The 25500-nt window shown below is 48.6% G+C and overlaps 1 protein-coding gene across 1 annotated transcript in view; it reads right to left on the bottom strand.

Annotated features, from left to right (window-relative positions):
* The window catches only part of LOC143640923 (endothelin-converting enzyme 1-like), a 55670-nt gene that overhangs the window by 25643 nt on the left and 4527 nt on the right, over positions 1-25500 (bottom strand). Inside the window, 2 exon segments of the mRNA XM_077108443.1 lie at positions 8146-8358; positions 11656-11731. Coding sequence (XP_076964558.1) covers positions 8146-8358; positions 11656-11731 — 289 coding nt within the window.

Genomic DNA, 25500 nt, shown 5'->3' on the forward strand with positions numbered 1-25500 from the left:
ACCCACCCACCCAGAGACTCCCTTCCCATCCTCCCTTTCCTTAGTCCCTGGTCCAGAGCCGCCTGCTGAAGGGCACCCTCCTGTGTGAGCACAGCACAGAAGGTCCCCATCTGTACCTGGTGAGTTTGAGTACTCAGGTCCCCAGGACCTACTATGTGCTGGGGTTTCTGGGCCTGCATGTCTGTCTCAGAGCTCCACTCCAGACCATGCCAGATTCTTGGCCCCTGCATCCATCTGGCCACTTGTCCTTCTCTCAAATTAGTTGTTCTCTGACCTTAAACCTCTTCCTTTGCTTTCTCCCAAGATCTCTCCAAACCCACCTCCTCCACAGGCACCTTTCTCGTGGGGCTCTATCAACCCATCCATCCATCCATCAGATCAAAGGGCTGCTCTGTGCCAGGTACTGTGGGTACTCTGGGACCAGACAACAATGTCTTCAACCCCAGGAGGCTTCGGCATGGGACCCAGCTAAAACCCCACTTGCTTCCATCCTTTCTCAGACTATTTTTTTTTTACCCAGAGCCTCTCCTATGATACTCCTTCCAGAACATTCTCAGCACTCTGGGCACAAAATTAAGACCTGCTCTCTATCCCCAAAGAGCTTACGGTCTAACGGGGACATAGATGTGCGAAGGAAGGAATACAGTACACAAAAGTGCTTTAACACTGCAGAGGCTCTGGAACACATAGAAGCACCCCGCTCTGCCTGGGGGTGGGGGGGCCTCCAGAGGAGGTTCTATTGGAGCTGGGTCTCAAAGAGAAACAAAGGCGGTCTCCAGGTAGAAACAAGGGGAAAGGGCACTGGGTGGAGGGAGTGGACAGCGTGGGGCCAAGGAAGGAAGCAGGAAGGGCTTGCTGCTGGAAGAAAAGGAAAGAGTGTGGCATTTGCTGGGTGCCAAGGGCACGAGTCACTTCCTGGCCAGTCTCTAATCAGCTTCTCCAGTCCTCACCCCAGAAGGCTCCCCGTCCCTCCATTCTGGCATAAATAGCACCATGGTTATCATTGGTCAGAGGGCATCAAGCCCATTCTATCTGAGGTCTGGAAGGTAGCCCTGGAAAGGGGATGGGCATGCGAGGGGCTGGACTGAAGGCAGATCAGAGCCAGAAGGCCCTGAGCGAGAGACGGAGGTTGGGGGCTTGAACAGGGAGGGGCAAACCCTGCCCTGGAGACCAAGGGCTGCCGCTGGACTCTGGAGACACCTGTGTGAGGCTTCCTGGGGACAAAGGAGGGAAAGGGGGCGGAGCTAGGGTTGCTGCCACACCCCAGACTCAGGAAGCAGAGCATGGGGGGGCAGGGGGGAATCCCTCACCCCAGGGGCCTCAGCTCTATGGTAATACTTCTCCCTTCCCAGCAGCTAGGCTCTTGGAAGGACAAGCAGGAGAACTGTCATCATTTGCCAGGCCCAGAAGCTGCGCCTCACCATCCACATCTGGCTCCAGTCATGTCCCTGAATGCCAGGGCCACTGTTAGGGAAGGTGCTCTGTGCACAGCTAGAGGGCCTGGCATCTCCCTCCTCCAGAGCCCAAGGCCACCCAGATAAGAGGCCCGTGGAAGGCTCACCAGGAACAGCCTGGCTGTGCTATCACAGCATATTCTGAGTTCCAGCTTGAGGCTGCCTGGCCCTTCCTTCCCTAGCACCTGGAGGTCAAGGACACCACCTTCAAGCATGGCCTCCCTCTCTCCTTTGTTGAGAGGCTCCCCAACCAAGCTCAAAGTTCCTCAAGCAACCTGGGGTCCTGCTCACTGACTTTCCCACAGCTGTGTGTTTTTGGCGTTTGGTGGCTGCCAGGCTGGGTATGGAGATGCATGGACCCGTCCGCGGAAGCTGGAAGCCCAGTGGTGAACAGATGGCAACTAAAGTCACAAGAGTGTCTGATTCCACACAGGGGAGTGTGAAGAGAAGGTGCCGGAAGCCATGAGAGGATGGTGGGAGAGGCCTGGGAAGGCGGCCAGAGGAAGCCCTGCTTGGGCAGGAGGAGGCTGACGTGGAGCAGGAGTGGGGCTGCGTGGGCTGCCTCGCCCCACATTGTGTCTTAGTCATCCCTGTGTCCCCAGAACCTGAACAGGCACAAAGTAGGCCTTCAGCAACATGTGCTCAAAGAAGAGAGCTCAGTGTCCGTGTTTAACAAGGCAGGATGTCACCTCAGGGGAGGAGGGTGAGGGGCTGGTGCCACCCAGGATTTGCATGGAGAGGAAATGCAGGTGTGTGCTGTGCTACACCCCCTCCAGGGGTACCACACCTGGACCCTGCTTCCAGCTCTGGCTGGGGCAGGAGCCCTGGTGGAAGTTCAAGTGCCTCTTCCCACCTCTGCTTCCTGGAGCCCCCGGGATTCTCCCACCTCCTCTCCTTCCTCACTCAAGGGCTCCAGGGACAAGTGCTGAAGCAAGATGGCCAGGTGGAGGCCACTGGAGTAGATCAGATGGGCCAAGATGGGGGCATGGGCCAGCAGAGGAGGGGTGAGAGTGTCAGGAATGGTGCCAGGCTTCCTCAGCCTGGGCAAGAAGCTGCCTTTACCAGGATATGGAGCCCAGGGAACCAGTGGCAAGTGAAGAGCGTTGGTCTGAAGTTCAGGTTCAGACACTTGGGGATCTCTACCAGACCCCCGAGTGGACCTCTGCCCTGGGCCTCAGCCACTGACTCCACTGACTCGTGCGACCTCCAGTAAGTTACCCAACCTCTCACCTATAAATTGGGTATGGTACTAGTAAGAGCCGCAGTGGGAACTGTTAGGATGGGATGTACACACATGGCCACACCCACACAGGGGTTGCCAGTCCCCAGAGAGGCCTAAACGGCCTGAGTCCAAATTCCAGCAAGCCCAAGCCGCTGTGGGCTCTGCCCTCCGAGGCAGGTGCCTCCCCTCCCCTCCCTGGGCCTAACCTTCTCCCAGTCTCTGAAATGCGAGGATGATGCTGAATCCCCATGGGGTGTCCATGAGATCTCGGTGCAGGGCCTGGCCTGCAGTAGGCACCAGGAATGGCAATGACACATGGTATCCTTATTTTTTTTTTTCTCCTGCAGAACAAGTCGCCTTCTTTATCAGCTCCCCCTTTCCCCAGCAGGATGGGGCTCCGGAGGCCTGTGACTGTTGGAAGTGAGTCTGTGGTTTTTATCTAAAACAAACACAGGTCCTGCCCTGATGGCCAAGTGGGGGCCCCACACGTCCCTGACCAGGCAGTCCTGCTGCAGCCAGGGAGACCATGGAATTCCCAGCTCCCCCCCTCCCTGTCCCACAACCCCCCGGGTCACCGCCCTGCCCCCCTGGGTCACCGCTCTGCCTGCCTGGGCTCGCGCAGGCTCCTGAGGAGTGATGTGGGAAAGGGCGTTCCAATAAAAACTCCCAGAGGAAGAAGTGGCCCGATTAAATGGGATGCTGTCTTTCCTCTCCGGGACTTTGGGGAAGTGACTGGGGAAGTTTCTGGAACTCAGGGCCCCAAGAAGGAAGTATCCAGGCAGTTGGAAACTCTGTGGTCTGGTCTCAGGTTGCCAAACAATTTCTATGCCCTTGGGACCCCAGAGTGACCCCATCCTCAGAATGTGCCCCGCACAGAGCCAGCATTTCAGAGGCACAGCCTGTCCACAGAGGGCAGGAAGATGAAACAGCAAATGTGGGAAACATAAAAAAAACAAAACCATGAGCGATGACATAGGGTGACCTGATTCATTGCCAGATCAGTGACATGGACACATCTCATGCTGCTGGAGTAGCGTGCATGTGTATATTGTGTTTGAGATAGAAGGAAGGAGGCTGTAAACTTTTCCTTATGGTCCTGGTAATGCTTGAATTGTTACAAGCTTGCATTACGTTTTTTTTTGTTATGATTTATGATATATATATATATATATATATATATATATATATATATATATATATATATATATATGATATTGTAGAGTAAACCTGGCAGCACCATGATGCACGTGTAGCTCAAGCCCTAAGAAGCCCTTGGAAAACACAATAGAGGCAGTGGGTCGATGGGGTCTTGAAGGGCTGGGTGGGGGCACTCTAGAGGCTGGAATATCTGATCCAAGCACAGTGGGAAAGCCTCAGGCAAGGGCCAGGCTAAGGAGTGAGGGGCCTGTCTCTTGGCTTCCCCGATGATGTGAGGCCACACTTTTTTTTTTTTTTTGGTACCTGGGACTGAACCCAGGGTCGCTTAACCACTGAGCCTCATCCGCAGCCCGTTTTCTTTTTCATTTCGAGACAAGGTCTCACTAAGTCGCTTAGGGCCTCGCTAAGGTGCTGAGGCTGTCCTTGAACTTGTGAACCTCCTGCTTTGGTTTCCCAAGTGGCTGGGATTACAGGCCTGCGCCCCTGTACCTGGTGAGGCCACACTCTTGTCTCCCTTAAGTCCACAAGGTAGTGCTTGTATGTCTCTTGGGGGAGTGGCAGAGTGCAGTGAGGCGCCTGTGTTCTGAACAGCTGAGGTCGCTCCCTCCAGCCAGCAGGCTGCAAGGAGGACACCCACAATCCTAGTTCAGCCCACCTGTTCCAGGTCTCTGGATTTCCTGAGGGCCTGGGATGAATTCACCCATGAAAGAAATGCACAGCTTGCCCAAGCTCACTTGGCACATGGATGGTAATTGCTGTCCTCTGGACCAGTGGACGCCGTCCTTGCCGGCACTGCAAATATCCTTTTCCTCTGTCCATCTAGAAAGAAGTCTGCTCTGGGTGACCTCAGAGGAACCTGAGCACTCTCTCGTTCCAGTGTCCACCCAGGTATCGAGGCCCACAGGTGAGGGGCTGTTGTAGACTAATCCCCAGGAGTAACCCTGATGGGGATGGGACCCCAGGATGTGCCTTCCAAGCCTCTGGTCAGTGTGATGCGAAGGTGACCCCAGTACTGAGTCAGGCCTAGGCCAGGGCTTGGCTGGCCTGCAAAGCTAGACCAAGCAGCCACTGCAGATGGGAGCCGTGAGGCCAGAGGCGCTGCCTAGCCAATCTCTTGAGCAGCGACACTCGGGGCCTGTCAAGGAGAGCCAGGAAACAAAGGACAGAAGTTTTGAGGCCCCATAGCTGATCCCAGCTCCACCTTTTCCTGGGAAATACATTTCTTTTGTCTTTGTGAGTCTCATCTGTAAAATGGGAATATACTGGTGCCTACTTGAACGCACCACAGGAATAAAATGAAGTAACCCAAGAGCCTCGGTGGCGCGGAAGTGCCTGTACTGCCTGCTCTGGAACCAGGTCCGCGTCAGTGCTTCCCTGAGAAATAAAATAAGCAGTGATCCTTTCCCTTAGAGTATCCTTATTAACCATGTGAGTTAGACGCCACTTTACAGGTGGAGAGCTGAGGCCTGAGAGGCTGGTGGCTCTCTGCAGTCACACAGCTTGTCAGGATGAAGTCAGGATGAAGGTGGGGTGGAACCCACCCCACCAAGAAGGGCGCCTATGCCCTGCTGAGCCCTCGGTGGGTGCCAGGCCCTGTGCGTGGCCCTCTGAACCACACGTGCCAGTCAGTGTCACAGCAGCCTCACTCTCGGTGGCACTGGCTCCTCCATTTCACAGAGACTGGAGCTCCGGTGGAGAGAAGCAGGTCACTTGGCAGCGGCCAAGCTTATGCCAAGGCCACCAGACTTCGCAGCTCTCTGGTCTGCCTCCTGATACCATCAGCCCCTGGCCCTGGGGTCAAGGGTTTGATCGCCTGGTGCCGGCTGTTCTGTGCCCGGCTCAGAGCAGCTTTCCATGTCCAATGGGACTCTCAGGGACATGGTGATGTAAGGCTATAGCCCAGGCCTGGAGGCCACTCCTCATGAGCCCTGCCAACGTACAGGGAACAGGACAGGATGGATCCAGTCTTGGCACAGGTCTAAGGTCCTCCCAGTAAGAATCAGCTCCAGGCCAGTGGGAGGCCAGCCCCCTTGACCACAAAGCAAAAGGACTGGTTCTGGGCCTAATTGTCCATCTTTCTTCCTCCCCCCCTCGATGCTCTCTGCCCCCCAGAGCACGAGCCCCCCTCCATTATCTCACATTTCTGAGCCTCAGTTTCCTCATCTATAAAATGGGAACGATAATCCCTAAGTCCCAGGATGCTAATGAGAATTAAAGAGGCAGTAGATATAAACAGCATAAAACATAATAGACACTCAAAAGATGCCAGTGTCCTTCCCACTCTCCTCCAGCCCTCAGTGTTCTGTGCTCCCTTCAACGCAGTGACAAGGGAGTTATGTCTGTCCCTCATACCTGAGGAGAGGGCATGGGACAGGGGAAAGGGCACATGACCAGGAATCAGGCCAACTATGAGCCTATCTTGAGGACCTCTCTGAACCTCAGTTTTTTCATCTACCAAATGAGGTGAACGATACCTCCCCAGCTCCCACCCTACAGGATAAAATGGGATGACAGTTCAAAAGCGTTCTGTGAACCATACAGTCCTGTGCGGGGATTAATGTGAGAAATGAGAGTACTACCACTGCAAAGAGCAACCATCATGTGCAGACTGAGAAGAGCTCTTTATATATATTTTCCCATTGAATTTTACAACTTGGAGGAGCGCAGTTGCCAGTGTGTCAATGAACAACCAGGCTCCAGGACTGGCCCAGACCCCTCAGTGAGAGTCGGCACTGAACCCAGCTCCTGCGGCTACCGCAGGGGGCCAGCCCACCTTGCTACATGTCTGGACACCCGCAGCTTCGTTATGGTCCTGCCAAGGCCCCGGCTGTGTCACTGGGCTCTAGGGAAGGGACTGTCCTGAGTTGTAGCCTTGAAACCACAGACATATTTGCCACTTGAGCTTCCAGATCTGAAACAAAAGGCAGCACCCCCTTTGGAAGACACCTTTGGTGGCCTCAGATGGCCGGGGGCCCTCTTAGGCTGGGGCTTGGCCGTTTTGGCCTGCAGAATTCCTTTACTCTCAGTTCGCGTACCACCTGCTCCATCCCTGGGGGACCAGCAGGAGGCTGTCACTGCACTGGGTGCTGAGGGACATCCCACCCAGGAACTGCCCGGGTCAAGGAGAAAGGACAGGTAGGTTTACCTGGTGGCAGCTGTGCCCCAGCATGAGGAACGAGCGAGTCAAGGACTCCTTCACCACCTTCACCAAGAGCCCCAGCTGCCTTGATTTCATAATTGTCAAATTAGAATCATTTCCTGTCTCGTAAGGAGATGACTGTCCTTTTGAGAAGATTTGTCCCCTCTCAGGTAGCTTCTTCCATTTTACCTATATTGGGTGTCTTGAGTGGTTTTCAAAAAGTTAATGAGTATTGTCAAACCCAAGGTCTGTCCAGCATGGTTGCATGGATTGTTTTTTTCATAATCTGGCCCTTCCCAGCATTTAGGGTCCCAGGACAGGGGACAGCAGGGGGCAGCAGGAAAAGGTCCCTACTGCCAAGGGGTTTGAGTCAGGACTGGGGTGCAGCCTGGCGCTGGAATTCCCTCTGGGTTCCGTGGGGCTGATGGGAATTCAACAAACATGAACCAGAAATATAGCTGCACACAAGGCAGGCGGGGGATTGGAATCTGAGGATGAAACCATCAAACCCAAAGTCAAAAGTACTTTGGAGAGTCTGTGAGGTCACGGAAGACCCCTGCCTACGTGGACAACTTAACTCTCCGATAAGCTGTTACAACTTTCGTTGGGCCGTAGCCTTAAAGTCTGATGTGGTATGTCCTGCCTTGTCTCCATTTGCTCACAGCTTTCAAAACTCAGTCAATGCTAGCCAAGGATGATGCTGCATCCTGAAGCCACAACATAAACTGACCACAGCTACCAGCTCCTGTGTACCTGGTATAAGTCACACACGGGCTGACGCATCACAGTGTGTTCTGTAGTGCTCAAAGCTCTGCAGTTTGGGCTCAGCGCAATGGTGCCTGATTGTAATCTCAGCTCCTTTGGAGGCTGAGGCAGGAGGATTGCAAATTTGAAGCCACCCTGGCCAATGTTGCAAGTACCCTGTTTCAAAACTTTGACAAAGCACCTGCCTAACATATGCAAGGCCCTGAGTTTGATTCCCAGCACCTCTACGGTTTGGATGTTATTAATGCTGTTTCACAAAGAAACTGAGACTAGAGATGAATAACTCACACAGCAGGGCCCCACAGCAAGTGACAGGGCAATGCCCCTCCTCTGACCAGGCCTAGCTGGCAGGTGCAGTAGGTGGCGCCCCCTGCAGCCCATTCCTTAGTGTCCCCATTGGTGCTTACCCAGCAGGTACTTGATGATGGCTTGATTGTGTTCCCAGAGGTTGCTGAAGGTCCCCCAGCGTGAGTGGCCATCAGGCACAGGGTTGGCCTTGATCCAGCCCCCACAGGCATAGCTGAAGAAGTCCTGGCAGGGGTCCACCGTGGGGTCCATGGAGTTCAAGATGGAGCTGGTCACCGAGACGCAGGCCTCGCTCAGGCACACTGGGGGTGTTCCTGGAGGGGTAAGGGAAAAAAGTCAGTGATGGGCAGGGAAGAGGGTTGGGGAGGGCAGTGCAGCACGAGCTCCACCCTTGCCCTGACCGAACAGATTTGGAACTGGATGGTCACTAGACCCCAAACAAGAAAGGGTTCTAGTAGCTTCATGATCTTCTGTTTGTAAAATAAGACTTCTGCCCGTTGCCTAAAGTCCCTTCTGTGGCTTAAAAGTACCTGGAGCCCAGGTGCTTTTTTCTCCTTCTAGGGATTGAATCCAGGAACTCATCACCCCGGGGCTACATCCCCAGCCTTTTTTACTTTGAGACAGTTTTGCTAAACTGAGGGTGACTTCAAATGTCCTATCCTTTTACCTCAGCCTCCGACGTAATCTGGGATTACAGGCGGGCACCAGCACACCCAGGGGTGGTTTTCTCTTAATCAACCCTTCCCTCCACAAAGATTCTCTGACTTCTTATTATTCCCCTATGCTCAACACACTTATCCACTCACGCACTCATCTACTCCACAGAATCAGTACTGGGGCCCTCTGCGGAGTTCAGAGTGTGTGTGAGGCGGGGAGACAGGAGGCTGTCCTTCACTTCAGGAGCCGACCCTTCTGCTGGGGACACACGTGTTACATAAGCAAAGTCAAAACACCAGGAGAAACTGCCACTTATTTACAAAACTAAACTGAACCTTGACTAGGAGTCAACTGGGTGATGTGGACATATGGTACCAGGACTCAGGGACAGGGAAAGGACTGGGAGAAGCCATTCCCTCACCAGGCAGGAGAGCTGGTTGTCCCAATTGAGGGTGGGGGGCAGTGGCTGAACAACCCTAAACCAAAACAATAAATAAATAAACAGAAACAACCTGAGAGGCTGGTTTGCCAAAGGCGTGAGCAAAGGCCGGACCCTGCCTCAAAGCTGTCTGATGAGCTCTCGCAAGGGACCAACCTGGCAGGTCCCCAGAGGCTCCTTGAGGCCACAGGATGAATGAACCTGCCCACCTCATGGCCTTCCCACAGGAGCCACCCAGGCCACAGGGGGGACTGCTTCCTGAACAGACTGGGCACCAGGACCACCACCCACGTTCACGGTCTTCCAACCCTCGCTCCAGCGTCAGATATGGGTGGAATATCCCTGAGGAAATTGAGGCTCTGAGAGAGCGACCAGATCAAGTTCATCCAGCCACACGGGAGAGCTGAGAGCCAACGCTGCCCTGTCCTGGCCCAGCAGCCCCAAGGTCGTGTTTTCCTGCTGTCCGTCTCCTCTTTGGTGGCCACAGCAGGGGCTGGAGTGGCCTGACGGGCAGGATTGTTTCCTTCACCACACAGGGAGGCAGTGAGGCTGGGTAGATTTGGAGACTGGTAGATCTGGGTTCAAATCTCAACTTTCCGCTTCTGCCTGTGTGGTCTGGTGCAGAGACCTCCTTTAAGAGCCTGGATTGGGGGCGCAGCTTGGCAGTATGCACTCTGCCACCGAAGGCCCTGGGTTCAACCCCCAGCACTGCCAAAGAAAACCAAAAACAAAACCTCCGAGCCTCAGTTTTTCCAGGGTCCATTTCACTGTGACGACAGGAAGACCTCCCATGATCCCATCACACAGGGTACATTAGACAGGTCTGAGATTCCAGACTAATCTCTAGAGAGGAGGAAAGACACAGCCTTCAGCTCACTCAGAAACAATACCAGCAGGGCTGGGGGTCTTGAACAGGTCCCCCAGGGTCTTATCCCCCTCAGCTCACAAACACCAAGTCCTTCAGGTAGATGAAGGGCTCAGAGGAGTCACACAACAGCAAGAAAATCAGGGTGACTTAATTTTGAGATTAGGCAGTAATTTAAAATGACAGAGCTACTGTGCGTGAACCCAGAGCATCTCTTCTACGGCAGGACTGAAGCTGCCATTTTCAATATTTCCGGATGAGCTCCTCATGAGTTTCAGAGTTGCATGTCCCCGTCCCCAGCCACAGCGACGACAGGACTCTTTATGGGGGAAGGCGGAGGAGAACTTGTGTGTGCCTTGACAAGGCCTATTCACTATTATGATAAAACTTCATATTTGGGAAAGAAAAAGAATACCTATTGTTGTTACAACCAAACTACAGGAAGTAAAGCTTGGTATGATCCTGGCTGGTGGAAAGACCCAGAAGGCAGAGTGCTGAGGGGCTCAGGGTTGAAGACAAAAGCAGAAACCAGCACCTAGAGTCGGTCCTGCAGGTGGCATCTTCAGCGGGTGCCTCCTCTGCAGACACTGCCCTGGGTTCCTGGCTGGGTCCGGGGAGTGACTGTTGGGTTATCTAACTATTCTAGGGTTGACGATCTTTAAACAAATAGTCTTGGCCAAGCAGGTGCTTAATGTAAATTTGGTTAGTTAATTAATGGTTTCCCACCCTGCTCATCCAAGGCTTCCGTTCCTTAGGGAAACCTTTCCAGACTCTCTTCCCCTCTGGGTCCCTTGCTGCCTGGGTGTTTGCCATCTCAGCGTGGGCTGCACTGGGTCACGACCGTATCTCCCTGTCCACCTCCTGCACTAGAATATGAGCTTCAGGGTGGGTCTGCTATCTCCCCTGCTCCTCTATGTCCTCTTCTTGTCACTGTGCTTGGCATCCGGCAGCTCTTCAATACAAGTCTGTGGAACGAACAAGTGACTGAATGAAAGTGCCTTGCCCAGCGCCTGTCGCCACCTGCAGCAGGGCTCATATTTCTTCCCTTTAGGATGTGTGGTCAGCTGAGAAGCAGGAACCAGACCCACGTTGAAAGCATTCATCTGGATAGTGCCATCAAAGATGCTTTGAAATATTTCCTGGGAGAACTTATTGTTTGTTTGGCGGCTGCTGTTTGCAAAGCATCTGAAAGTTTCTGGGAGGGAGGGCATAGCAGGAGGGTGGACGGGAATGCACTTCACTGGCCAGACATCACTCACTGGCGGGTCTTGTAGAATCACCAGAGGATCTGCCTTGACTGGCCTGATGTTTGCGCATTCGTGGCCAATGTCAGCACCTACTGCTGTGTAACGAGGTTACTGTCAACATCCGAGGTGGCCACTGCTTTTTCAGGTGGCCCAGGGTCACTGATCTTCTGCCAGGCTCTTTCCTCTCCCGGGTCCAGGCCAGGGAAAATCTGAGGCCCTGAGAGCCAGGAACTCAAGGCCGAAGCAGGATACTTCCGCGTGGGCCCCACTTGGCAGAAGTGTTTTGGGTTTGATTGCTAGGAGCTGACCCTGGGGGTTCCCTTTTGGTTCCCAGTGAAGAAACTTCCTGGGCAGGAACTCCTAGGGATGGTCAAAGGCAACACTGGCTGCTGAATCTGCCCACTCCCCGTGTCCTGGGCCTTGAGCTGAGCAACGGGGCTGGCCAGCTCCACACTGACTTGCCAGTTGTTCTGGACTGACTTCGGTGAGGACAAGGTAAGGTGGCAGCTTCAGGGTGAGGAAGATCTGCTTGTGCCCTGTTGACAGAGAGGTGCATGCACACACTCGCAACTCACACCTGCACAGTCAGGTACACACGCACACTCGGCAGAGAAACGCTGTCCCCAGCTTAATCCTCCTACTCTGTGGTTCACTCCAACTTCCAGTTCCTAGGCCAACATGATGGAGATTAGGTGCAGGATCTCTAAGAAAATTTTGTCTATTCAATTTACTGCTTGCACAGTTAAGATATGCAGGCACGATGCCAGGCACATATGGTTAAAAGTCTGGAGATTAGTAATTAATGAATCAAATAGGCATTAAGCACCTGCTGGGCCAAGCACATTTGGTAAAAAGCCCATAAACCATTAAAGAGTTAAATAATCAAGTGATTATTTCTTAAGTATTACACAGGTCCTTAGCTCAGTGCCTGTACACAGATTAAGCACCCGTCATGTTTATGGAATGAATGAATGATATGGGTCTCATACAAGAGGGATGCAGGGGTGACTCAGATGAAGTCTCTGCCCTCTCCTCAGGCCCCCAAGGGCCCTCCCCACCCCAGCCCAACATGGCAACCCTCACAGGTCAGCAACTTCACAGTGGCAAAGGCTCAACACAGCCATGAGCTCTCTGGTGGAGTGAGTGACCAAGTTGGTGGATGGAACCCCTGGGGCTGCTCACCAGGTGGACCAGCAGAAAGCAGGATGTGGGGGTACAGGAGAGTGGGACCCTGGCTTTGGTTATAACCTGAATCTACCCTATTGGGTTGCATAAGGGCTGAGCAATGAGGCACTGACTGGATCTACACAGCTGGACATGAGATCCAGCCTCGGACCCCTGACCGCAGGACCTGAGAGGCCCCATGGCATCACCATGTGGGATGGAACAGACACACCCACTTACAGAGCGGTGCGAAGGCCTTGAGTCACAGAGCTGAGCTCCTCTGGGGTCCTGGTGTGCTCCGGAGTGCATCCTGATTACAAAGCAGGTGGGCAGGGCCTGGGCCTCAGAGCCCTCAGGAACCCGCAGCCTGTGCAAACTTCTCCACTCAACCTGCCACTCGACCCCCACTGGCTGCGTAAGCTTGGCCAAGTTACTTGGTCTATGCCCATTTCCTCCTATGGAAAAGGACCCAAAGCAACCACGCCTTGCAGGGGTGCTCTGAGGAGGACAGGAGGCGACAGCCTTAAATGACCGGCGTTTGGCCCACGGGTGGTGTACAGTAAACAGAAGCCTTTGTTGCTAGTCTGTTGGGACTGAGGACAGCAGGCAGTGGCAGCCTGTCTAACCGTCCCACGTCCTAACAACAGCAGTGCCCAGAACTGAGCTGAGGAAGTCCTCTCAGGCACCAGGTACATCCTCAGAGCCATCTCCAAATCGGGCACTGCTTACCCATTTAAAGTAGAGAAGACGAAGGCTCTGGGAAGTGACGTGGCCTGTCCAGGTCACACAGTTGAGAACATGCCGGTCCTTCTGGTTCCAAGAAGTCCTTCTGCCTTCCCTTTGAATTCCAAACCTGTAGATTTCAAAGATTTCAAAGCAAACGAGAAGCATGTATTTTTTGCATTAATTTCCACCAAACCTACCCAGTCATCTACAGTGAACCTAACCAGAGCTGTGTGCTGAGAGCTATTCCACACCCTGCCCCAGTCTCTGGGGCCTCTTTCCAAAGGACTTGAAAGCCCCCTTTGTTTTCCAACACAAGTTCTGCCTTCAAGGTTGTGAAAAGGAGTGAAGAAAAACTGAGAGCCTCCAGTACAAAAGAACTTTGTGTCTGGGATATTCTTCCTTCCTTAAGACTAATCAGTTTGCTGAAAGGTTCAGGTACAAGTTCCAGAACTGTCTCAAAGCCACGGCGAGTTTGCACAACTTTCAGTCTCCCTATCCTGAAAAAAATTCTTCTTTCCTGTCCATTTCTTCTGACTGGCCAAGGTTTTAATTGAGGCTCTACTAGGAGCCACGCACTGAAGTAATGAGTGCACACAGAGCAATTGGCATCCCAGTTGTCCATCCCCAAATTCCCTCTGTGGGCAAAAGAATCCCTTTCCCTGTGAGTTCTGAGGGAGCTGCCCTGCCATGTGACTCAGGCCAGCCAGTTAACACACTTGTTCTGGCCACAGTCACTGGGCCCAGTGATCCCAGGATCCACACGGGGCCACCAGAAGTCTCTTAGCCCAGAGCTGAGGAGTCTCTCCTACTGGAATCTCTCTGAAGAGAGGATGACTTTGGTCATCAGTGGCCACCTGCCTGTCTGCAAGAGACCAAGTGAGCCCTGACCTAGAAGGCCCTGAGACAGTAGACCTACCCTAACCTGAAGCCAAAATCAGACCCGCTCCTAAGATTTGACATCAGCCCACTTTTTTCTCTTAAGCTAGTTGGAACAGCGTGCTCCCATCTGAAGCCCCAGCTGCCTCAGTCTACAAGCCCGACTGTCTCAGACGGAGCTTTGGCTCCTGTCTCCTTCGGGGCACATCCCATATGCTGAAAAACAGCTGATTCTTCAGAGACACCCTAGTTACAGGGACAAACTCCAGACCTTGGTACCTAAAGCTGTCTTCCCAACAGACTCCCCTTACCAAACTCCCCAAATGCTCTGTTCCCCTGATTCTGCTGACTGAGATGTGGTCTAACCAGAGAGAGGCCACCATGTGCTGGTTTGCTTGGGGCTGTCCTGGTTGATAAATTGAAAACTTCCTGTGTCCCAGGATATTGGGATGGGTGGTCACCCCGTCTAGCAATCAACTCTAGCAAGCAGATCTCCCTTTACAAGGCAGTATACTCATGCAGCTTAAAGGCTCAATTCTCACAGCAGATGCACATGTTTTTCTATTAAATAATTAACTGTTAATTCTTTGGCCCATTGTTCACTACCTCAATGACCACAGTAAATGAGAGCAATCTTGTGATCTCATCTTCAGTTGGATCTGGCCTGTGTCCGGATGACACCCGGTGCTTGATGGAGACATGGCTTCCGTCTTGGAGCGAAAGGCCTTCCCTCGCTTGGTGCCATTGTTACAAAACACTGCTATATGACTCTGCTTCTCCATGGCTGTTTCTCAAGGACCTAATGAATGAGATGTCTGGAAAGAGAATGGCAGGTCAGCTCACGCTCCCTGCCTCGACTCCAATTCTGCACAGGGCCTGACTTTTAATGGGCATCAGGAAGGTGCAGTTCACCGTACAGTGACATCACGGCCAAGGGTTCCTATGAACCAACAGAGGCTTTGTATCAGGACCACCCTGCGGCCTGCGCAGTCCCAGGCCACCCTGACACCCACCTCCGTGAACTCTGAGGGCAAATGCTGGAGTACAAACACAGCACTGACGCCTCACATGAGGGCCAGCGTCAGAAGCTGCTTGTCAACAGAAACCCACACTCTTCATAACCAGATGGCCTTGGAGATGTCTGTGAGGACCCCGAGGGGCTGCAGGTTCTGCCTTTGAGAACCGTCAGAGAAAGTCTGCTCTTATCACGTGTGTGTCACAAATGCTCCCATGTACTGGTGACATGCTAATTCTTAGGAAGTGGTGGGGCCTCTACTCAGCACAGCATCTCAGCTCCCAGCCCGCCATCCAGCAAGGAGGCCCAGAATCCAGCCGGAGGGCTGTAATTATTCCCCTGCTTCCTTTCTGCACTGGAAGGTAATTACCCTGCTAATGACAGATATTTGCAACACATTAATGACCTACAATATCACAACTCAGCTCCTCTCATGAAGCCCTAACATGCACTTACTGTTTGTTGTGACTCCCCTTTCCTCATCAACCACAGGCGAGACTGCAGTTTAGAATGGTCCCATTCATTTAGCAAAGCAAACCTTCACTATGCCTCTGCCATACGTCAAATATTGGTCCAGGGAACAGGGACATAAAAGTGAACAATGTGTGAAGCCCTGTCCTCTGGTTGGCAGATGAATTAGTCTACTCATACTGCCATCTTCAAATTAGCCATCACACAGAGCTCTGGCTCTGAGGTCCCCCTACCTGGCCGGCCAGGAATCCTAACTTGGCCACTTAAATGCAGTAGGCCCCAACTTGAGCCTTGGTTTCTCCCTCTGTCGGTATGGAAGCAATGATCATTTTTCCCTGAGGATGTTGGTTGTGTTTACAACTGGGTCTGGCACATAGGGTGAGCTCAGAGTTTGTACTCCATAAACATTACTTATCAAAATATTTAAAGCAGTGTAATTCAGTTAGCCCTGGCAAAATGTGGAAATGTGGATGGTTTATGAATTTTCTCAAGTTTCACAAAATTCCAGGGAATTCTGCAACTAATTCCAGTTAACTTCTGTCATATTTTCTACAACTTCAAACACCCAGAACAGAATTATACAGAACTTGAAGAAAAAGGAGACCCATAACATTAAAGTCCTTCACAGGAGTCCAATGCTGCCCCTCTGGGGTGTTTGGAAATGTCTGGAATCATTTTTGACTGTCCCTACTGGGAGTGGGGGTGTCCCTGCCTCCACTGGGTAGAAGCCAGGGATGCTTGTTGGACATTCCACAGTCACATCCTACAGTGCACAGGAAAACTGCCACCATGCTAAACAGCCTGGCCTAAATGTCCAGGAGGCCAAGGTTGTATAATCCTGGCCTAAGGCAAAGTCAACTAGCACAGAGCCGCCCTGTGGCTTGAGATGTTTACAATATGGAATCCCAGAAGCCTGGATGGAAGAGCTATCCTCAGCTATTAAATCAACATCTACTGAACAGAATTTGCAATTAAATTTAAGGTTCCTGGTTTGTTAGCTAGGAGATTTTGCCTCCGCTGCCAATCTCAGTTCTTTCTGAAGACACCAGTCAATTAAATGCAGTTCAGTGTCAGGGGAATGGAGAGCCCTGCCTGAAGATGACTCATTGCAAGGTGACAGCCACCTCCTTAAAATCAATTACTGAACTTAAAGGACAAGCACCTGATAGAATTAATGAAAGAGGAGGTACCAGCCTCAGAGATGTCACCAAATTGTGCCACACTGCAACATGCAATATTTATAAGATGCCTGTGAGGAACCAGGAAGACAGCACATTTGTCCCTTTCTGGTTAATAATACAGGGAAATACTTGAAAAATTTAGGAGAAATTTTAATTAAGAGTTGTTGAAATAAAAAGTTTGATTCTTAAATGTATGATTTAACACTGTAAGATTCATTCTACTATAGCAGCAAATTAACTGAGGATTAATGTAATTTTCTCAAGGTGATGAAGTTATGTGCATCATTTCTTTACCTTAAAGAATTAATGCACCTAACAGAGTAAGTTTTATGAAAGATAAATGTGGCAGTCACTAAGACTATAACAAAGAGAAAAACTGACATTATCTATTTAAGATCAACCAAATAGAATTTCTCCGCTTCGAGAGGATGGAGGAAATATCTTATTTTTTTTCCGTGTTCTTTTCTCGATTTTCCTCGCAAAGAAAAAAAGATATAGAAATAGAACCTCAAACTCTGGCAAAAAATAGAAGGCATTTATAATCCCTAAATTACACTACATGAATATCTGAGATCAAATGGAAGAATCCTGGATGACTCCAGAGGAGAAGGAATGCAAACCTCTAAGCAGCACATGGAGAAGCAAGCCACCTAAACTTTAGAAAAGCTCAGAACTTACATTTCAAGGTGTCTTTCGAAGGTGACCTGGGACTGAAACAGGGGATTGCTTTCTAATGCATGTCAGAAAACAATTAGAGCCCTACATCCTTACCCTCACTCCACAAAGAATTTAAATTCTTTTTTAATCTTTCTAATAAAAAGCAAACCAAAGAGCCTCTGGATTTGGGTGTACTAGGCACAGGGGAAGGCAGGGAATCTGTGAAGGTCTCAGGGGTTATCAGCAAAATGAGAGTAAAATGCACCAGCTCCCTCTCTCAACTCAGCTAGAAAACTATGCAGTCATGCTTATAACAAAAATAAACAAACAAACAAAACTATGACAGAGGATAGAAGAAAACGTCAGATAAACTGTTCTTCACGTCTCCAGAAAGAACATCTTGCCTGCCTAAAACAAGAACAGAGAAAGAAAAAGCAATGAACAAGAAGGGGTCTTGGAAATTAGGATTGGAAAGGTTAAAATTTGTAAAAGCCATAAAGAGAAAATTGGAAAAATCTCACAAAAACATAAGCACAGAAATAGACAATAGGAAAGAAAGAAAAGCAGTGAGAAAAAAAATCAAGAAGAATCTTGGGGGGGGGGGGATGTGCCAAATAAAAAACTATAAGATCATTTCCCATATCTGAAAGATTTAAGTCTCCAAAATGCTAACAAAAGAACACAGCATGTCATTATGAAACTTCAAAATATCAGAAATAAAGAGGAGATTTTAAAAGCTACCAAAGAAGAAATAAGTAGCAAAGCAAATGCATATAAAACTAAAGAGGAATAAAGATGGTACCAGAATTCCCAACAGCAGCATCTGAAGCTGCAAGATTAGAGAGACCAGGCCTTCAAAATTCTGAATTCTCAAAAAGATTTTTCACCCTAGAATTTTATGTTCAGCAAAACCAATCAGTTGTGATAGTAAAATAGATTCATGCACCACTTCCATGAAGCTACTCAAGGATGCACTCCACAAAAATAAGGCAGAAAACAAGAAAGAGGAATCAATGGGATCCAGAAATCAAGAGCTTCAACATAGGAGAGTTCTCAGAATGATGGTGAAGGAAGTTCCAAGGCAGTAGCTATCTATGCAGAAGACCCAAGAGGAATCTGCTCAGAATGCAGCAGGCAAGGGCTCCTTGGGGGATGTCTACAGAAACATAAAAAATAAAAGCAGAACTAAAAATTATTCAACAGTTTTGACCTTGTAGAAAATTATATTGCCAGGTGTTTACAGGACCCAGTCATTATAAAGGTATGGAGAGATTTTTTTTTTAAAAAATTGAGGTAGTCCTAGGAAAACAAAATGTCTAGAAATACGAAATGACTTTTTCTAGGCTCAAAAGTATGATACTTCTTGATTAAGTTAAAAAAGTCATATTTATACTGTTATAATAATAAATACCTTGAATGTGGATCAACTCAAATACTAAGATAGAATTTGATTGGCAGCATTAAAGAGGGGCAAGAGAATGATTAAAAAATGAACTGACAGCCTCATTCTGCATGGTAAGAATCCAAAAGACATAGTCAAAAATTCACAAATGATTACATGTCACTCTGCTCATATTATTTCAAAATAAAGATTAAATTTCCCAAAGAAATAAAAAGTTTAAAGAAGTTGTCCCATCCACAGAGCTTAAGGACTGTCACTGGTGGTATGGAATGGGGAGTGCATTGGACAGGAACCCAGTTTTTTGTTATAATCATTTCAACACTTGGATTTTCTACTTTCTAACAAAACTGTTAAACATACTTTTTAACTTCAAAAAGCAAAACGAAGGGATATGTAGCTATCCAGAGTGGCAGGCAGGAAGGCTTTTGTTTTTCTTTGATGTTCCAGGTGTCTACAGAGAACCTACTGTGTGCTAGGCATTACTCAAGGTGTTTTGCTGTATTGTCTGTACAGAAAATGGTACATTCCCAAATCCTCTGCTTCAGTGAAGCCATTGGTCTGCACTGTTCCTGTCTCATTTTCATGAGAAGCAATGCAAAAACATCTGGAAGCAAATTAAAAAGTCATATCCAAGTGAATGTAACTATTTAGCAGTTCTAAGATAATTGACTTACAGCTGCTCCTCTGCAGATGTAGCCCAGGGCTATCCAGACAGAAAATAAAATGATGCTTATTTTAAAATATTTTTGAGAAAAAAAATTAGAAGCAATGGCTGAAACTTTACAGGTTACTGACAAGCTACCACTTTGGGGGGTGGTGGTAGGGTTACTTAAAAAAGTTAGATGTGACATCTGATTAGTACAGTTGAGTAACTAATCTGCCATCAAATGGCCATAATGCCATCTGAATTGTCTGCCTTCCATAAATCTCTGTGATAAACCTATAAAACTGACCAGGTACAAATCAGTTGATCCTTCTGCAAATTAGCAAAACACCTCGTCCCAATTCAGACCTCAATCATCAGTCAAGTCAGATAAAAAGAAATACTTACAGGTTTTATAGATGTTTTTTAAACCTCAAAACAATTATATTAATTATTTCCTTGCATTGGCCCAGAAAACCAGTATAGATCCAGAGCTGGAAATTAAAAATGCTGAAAAACGAAATCTATTAAATACACCATAAACCATTTGTTAATTGTTTTATAAAAGGAAACATAAGGACAGAAATATACTAATTGAAAAAAAAACTAAAGAATATTTTTACATCAACATTCTAACTCAATTCAACTAAAATCAGAGAAACACTTTGGCCATTAAGATTGGATAACTGTGGGATAAGTTGAATTCTCAGAACAAACCATCAATGGTTCACTTCCCAGCAATTCATGGAAAGAAAGGCCAGGCTCCCTGCACTCCAGGGAGGCGGCTCCACATGGAATGCCCCTTGCCGTCCATGCTGTCCCAGTTCAAGTCCTGGTTCAACAGTTCACGTCTGAGTGTCTCCCATTGCATTTACCTGTCCCTAAACTAGGGTCAGCAATGGAATCTACATGATAGAACCGTTGGGCTGGAGACACCAATCACAGGTAAAAACTTCTCACAGTCCTGGCACGAATAAGCACCCAAGAAATAGAAGCCCTTGTGGGTACAGGCACGATTCATCTTTTCTGAGGTCCACTTCTACTGTGGCCTGGGGTCACATTCATTTGATGACAAATCAGTTTCCTTCTATTACTAGGTGAATTTAGTCCACTGACAGATATTCACTAAGTCATCAATTTTTCTTGTCTATTTTTATTGTTGCTTTTAGCTTTTGTTTTTTTAAAATACATATAATTATATTATATATTATGTATAAATAATATATAGATATTTTAGCTTTTATTTTATTTTAGCAATTGACATGTTTTCTTTGCTCGATGTGCAAATTGCCTCTGGAAATTTTAAAGGTTTAATCTTTTAGTGGTTGATTTAGTAGCCATGCCTTTTATGTAGCATAGTTATTTCTGTATTTTTTTTAGAAACTTTCTTTTAACTTCTTACTACAGACAGTGAAATCGTGATTTCTACTTCCTGTAGCCTCTTCCTTTACCCCCTTCATCATCTCACCTCATTTATTACATTATTCTTACATTCATTTTATATACTTTTTAATTTTAATTGACTGGTTTTTAATTTAATTATGATATATGTATAATGTAGTAATTATACATCTATTTATGGGGTCCAGAGTGACATGTTAGTATCTATATACAATGTACAAGGATCAGATCATGGTAATTGGCAAATCTAAAACTTCACATACCATTTCTTTGTAACAGGAGCGTTAAAATCCTCTCAAGAAGCTATTTTGAAATAATCAATTAACTGTTGAAAACCACAGGCATCTTTCAGTGCTACAGATCATCAGAAGTGATTCTCCCATTCGACAGCACACCTGCACCCGTTCACCATCCTCGCTCCATCTCTCTCTTCCCCACTCCCTTGCCAGCCTCTGGTAACCACTATTCTACTCTCTACTTCTTCAACCTCAACTTTTTAGCTTCCAAGACCATGCAGTATGTGTCTGTGGAATTTTCTTCGAGTGGTTTCACAGTGCCAGGCCTTACATTTAAGCTTTTGAGCCTTTTCAGTTGATTTTTGTACATGGTAAAAGATAAAGGTCTACTTACTGTCTTCTGTATATGCATATCCCACTTTCCCAGCACCACTTATTAAAGAGGCTTTCCTTCAGTATTTGTCTATTTGAAATGAATGCCTGATTCATTTCACTTAACACACATCCTCCAGTTCTATCCATGTTTCTGGAAACAACATCCTTTTATGGCTGAATAATATTCCACTGAGTATATACCACACTTCTTTATCCATTCACCTGTAGATGGTCACTCAGGTTGATTCCATCTCCTTGGCTGTGATAAACAGTGCCACAATAAGCAGGAGAGCGCAAATATCTCTTAGACGTGCTGACTTCGGTGCCTTCGGCATGCACATACAGCAGTAAGACCGCTAGGTCATGTGGTTGTTTTTGGAGGAATCTCCATGCTATTTTCCTTAACACCTGCACCAATTTACATTCCTGCCAACAGCGATGAGAACTCCCCTTCTCTGCAAGCTCACCAGCATCTGTTAATGCTCACCTTTTTGAATAACAGCCCCTCTAACTGAGGTGAGATAGTATCTCTTTGCAGTTTTGACTTGCATTTCCCTGTTGATTAGTGATGCTGACTGAGCATGTTTCATGTATGGTGCTGGTCATTTATGTCTCTTCTTTGGAGAAATAGCTATTGAGGCCATTCACTCCATTTTTAATTGGGTTATTTGTTTTTTTGTGGGGGTTGTTTGTTGTTTGTTGTTTTTGTTTTGCTATTGAGTTACTTGAGATCCTTATATATTCTGGAAATCAATCCTGTTTGGGATGAATAGTTTGCAATTGTTTTCTCCCATTCTGCAGATGAACTCTTCCCTCTTGATGGATCCCTGTACAGAAGATTTTTAGTTTGATATAAACCCATTTGTCAATTTTTGCTTTTGTTGCCTATGCTATTGGGGGTCATAGCCCAAAACATCTCTGCCCAGACTAGTGTCCTTAAATATTTCCCCTTCCTTCTAGTGGTTTCACGGTGCCAGGCCTCACATTTAAGCTCTTGAGCCTTTTGGGTTGATTTTTGTATATGGTAAAAGATAGAGGTCTACTTTCTTTCTTCTGTATATGCATATCCCGCTTTCCCAGCACCACTTACTAAAGAGGCTTTCCTTCAATACATACGTTCTTGCTCTTTCAAAAATCAGTTGGTTATAAATATGTGAAGCTAGAGGGACTGCATTCCATCCCAGGGGTCTTGGTGTTGAGTCTCAGCTCTGTGCTTAGTGGCTGTGGAAGAGGGCGGCTCCTCAGCCTCTGACTTGGGCTTCCGCATCTCTAAAGCAGGGCTTTCCCTCTGGGGATATTGAAGGCTATACGAAGTACTAATTTCAAGACATTCAGTGACATACTAAAGAAAAACTCCCGTGGTAAGCAGAATAGGGGCTACGCCTGGGCCAGGTACCTGTGGTTCCTTCACAGTCCATGACCACAGGTCAAGGCTCCGGGCTCTGGGCCCTTGGACCTCCACTGTAAGAAACAAGAGCAGCACACTGTCATCATTTCGGTAAACACACATTTTTAGTTTTCTGGGGCAGTCCAATTTTAAGCATTTGGTGCTGCTATTTTCATAAAAATCCAAATATCAAAAATTCCAGGGTTTTGGCACCCAAACTGTCTCCTAGACTGTTGCTTGAAGCCAGATGTAGAACAAAGGCCCTTTATCAGAAAAGATGCAACATTCCCAGACTCAAAAACGACAGCCGCCGCTTTGCCTCCGCAGCCCTGCCCCTACTAGCCCCTCAGAAGGACTTGCTGAGTCACAGCGAGGTCTGTGCAGGCAGAAACCAAAAGGAGGCTGAGCTTAGAGAGTGAGGAAGGTCGAAGGTCCGGGCAGGCTTTAGGGTCCAGGACTTGGTGGAGGGTCCAGCGTCGGCAGGCACAGGACCTGCAGGGGCAAAGCTGAGAAAATGACTCCAGGTTCTTCCCACCAGATGAGGCATAGTCGCCACCTTGGCCAGGGGGCCCCAGGTACAGCCGGGCCAAGTGTGGGCTGTGCCCAGGCACATGAACTCCAACCGCAGGATAAAACTCTGTTGGTTCCCTATTCTAAAGCTGAGTTCCTGTCGTCAGGAACAGAAGGCACCCAGGAAGCCACAGGCATGGGGTACATTCAAGGCTTACCCTTCATTTCAGGTGAAAAGAGATCAGAGTGCTGGAATTGGGTCCCAACACCAGCATCCAGGTGTTCTGGAGATGTCCCTTAAAGGACCAGAGAGAAGCCATGCTGATACCAGGGTGGAGGGAGAGAGAGGTTCTATTATATCCAGACAGTTCAGGAAAAAGGAACAACGTGAGGCCAAACTGAGCGTTCTCTAAAACTCAAGATGGGGGCCACCAAGTGTCCGACATGGCAGCCAGACCATCACAGAGACAGCGGGAGGTGTGAATGTGGTGCCACCTTCCGTCTCGGGACTCTAAGCACTGGCCCCTCCCTCCCAGCTCTGGTCCGAGCACCAGCTTTCTTACAGTCTCAGCTGTAGGCAGGAACCTAGGGATACCTGCCCCGGGCACTTGTTCAGAGTTCCTTTGCTCCTGGGTTGGGTTCTCCCAACCATAACCTTGAAGACTTACAAGGGAGATAGAAACCAGCCCTTCAAAACAGCCAAGGCAGGAAGCTCAGAAATCTCCAGCTAAGGAAGCCCCAGCACCCTGGCAGTTGTGAGACACCTCACTGAGCAGGGGGCGCTACCTATGAACCCCCTGCCTTAGAGTACAAGCATGGAAAGTGGGTCCTCAGAGGATGCTCTGGGAAGGGAACAGGTGAAGAGCTGCCATTAGACAACCCATCTAACTACCGGGCTACCTCTGCACAGTGACTGGAAGCAATTCAGAGGCAATTGTCAACGTGCTCTCCTGGAGACTCGGAATGTCAATTTCCAATCTGCGGCTTCCAGAGCAGGAGAGCCCACTGATGCTTTCTACATGAGATCAAGCCTCCTCTCAGGACTGAGTATAGACGGTCCTGTGCACACTGGAAGAGTAATCATAGGGAGAGGACAGCCTTCACTTTCCGCCTGCCTGACTCTCTCCTGAAATTCCTGGAAAATCTATCTTGTCCTGGTGTCCTCTCTGAGCTTATATTATTAAATTAACACAAGTAAAAGTCTACTTGGAAAAAAAGGAAGCTGTAAGCTGAGCTAGGAGGATTCTTTCAAAGTCCTCTGCTTAAAATGAGGGCAGAAGAGGGAGGTGCTTCTGCTACACCTTGGCAGATGCTTTCCAGTAAAAGGTCACAGTCTGCAATATCTTGCACCACAAAAACCAAGTACATGGAGAAAACCAGGTAATAGCCAGACCTTCCAAAAATCCACGCAGCTCCATAATCAGAAGACTCAAAAACAATCAATTCTAACAATATTAGCACAGTTTAGACAGGTAGAATGCAGCAATCATGATAGGATTCGGCTTTAGAGAAGCAAACAAACAGCACAGGCAGGTGAGGGAAGGGGCAGAAGGCAGAGTGGAGCTGCTGAGCTGCAGGGACAAGGACAATGCTTACAAAGGATCAGAACACAAGGCAGCACATGGCCACTCTGGGTCAGAGGAACAAGAGGTGAGAGGATCCTGCAGGACCTTGTTCTCTGCAGACTCTGCACTCGCCCAGGCTAGTGCACTCCATGCTCAGGGGCTGGGACTTGGTCCCACCAACATTACTGCACACTGGGCCTTCCGGCCGATTCCACCAACCATGAATCAAAACCCTTCCGAATCAGGATTTGTGTTTGTGCTGAACACATACATGTTTCTTATCATTACTCCTTAAACAATGCAGAATAACAACCATGGAGCCTGCATTTACACTGTATTGGGTATTGCAAGTCATCTAGAGAGGATTTAAAATATATGGGAGGATATGGTGGGTTGCATGCAAACACAGCCGTTATTTAAGGGACTTGAGTAGCTATGGATTTTGGAATCCAAAGAGTGGGGGGCTGGAACCAAACCCCCACAACATCAAACGATGGCTATAGTAGCAAAAATCACACATGAACCAATGCTACTTGTGTGTGTCATGATGACATCATTCCTGCGTCTGCCAATCACATAGAAGAAAGTGTGTCAATGACAGCTGACCCTCCTTCAGGACAGCTCCACTGTCGCTATGGA

This window comes from Callospermophilus lateralis, unplaced genomic scaffold, assembly GCF_048772815.1.
Source record: "Callospermophilus lateralis isolate mCalLat2 unplaced genomic scaffold, mCalLat2.hap1 Scaffold_7738, whole genome shotgun sequence".
Classification (NCBI taxonomy): domain Eukaryota; kingdom Metazoa; phylum Chordata; class Mammalia; order Rodentia; family Sciuridae; genus Callospermophilus; species Callospermophilus lateralis.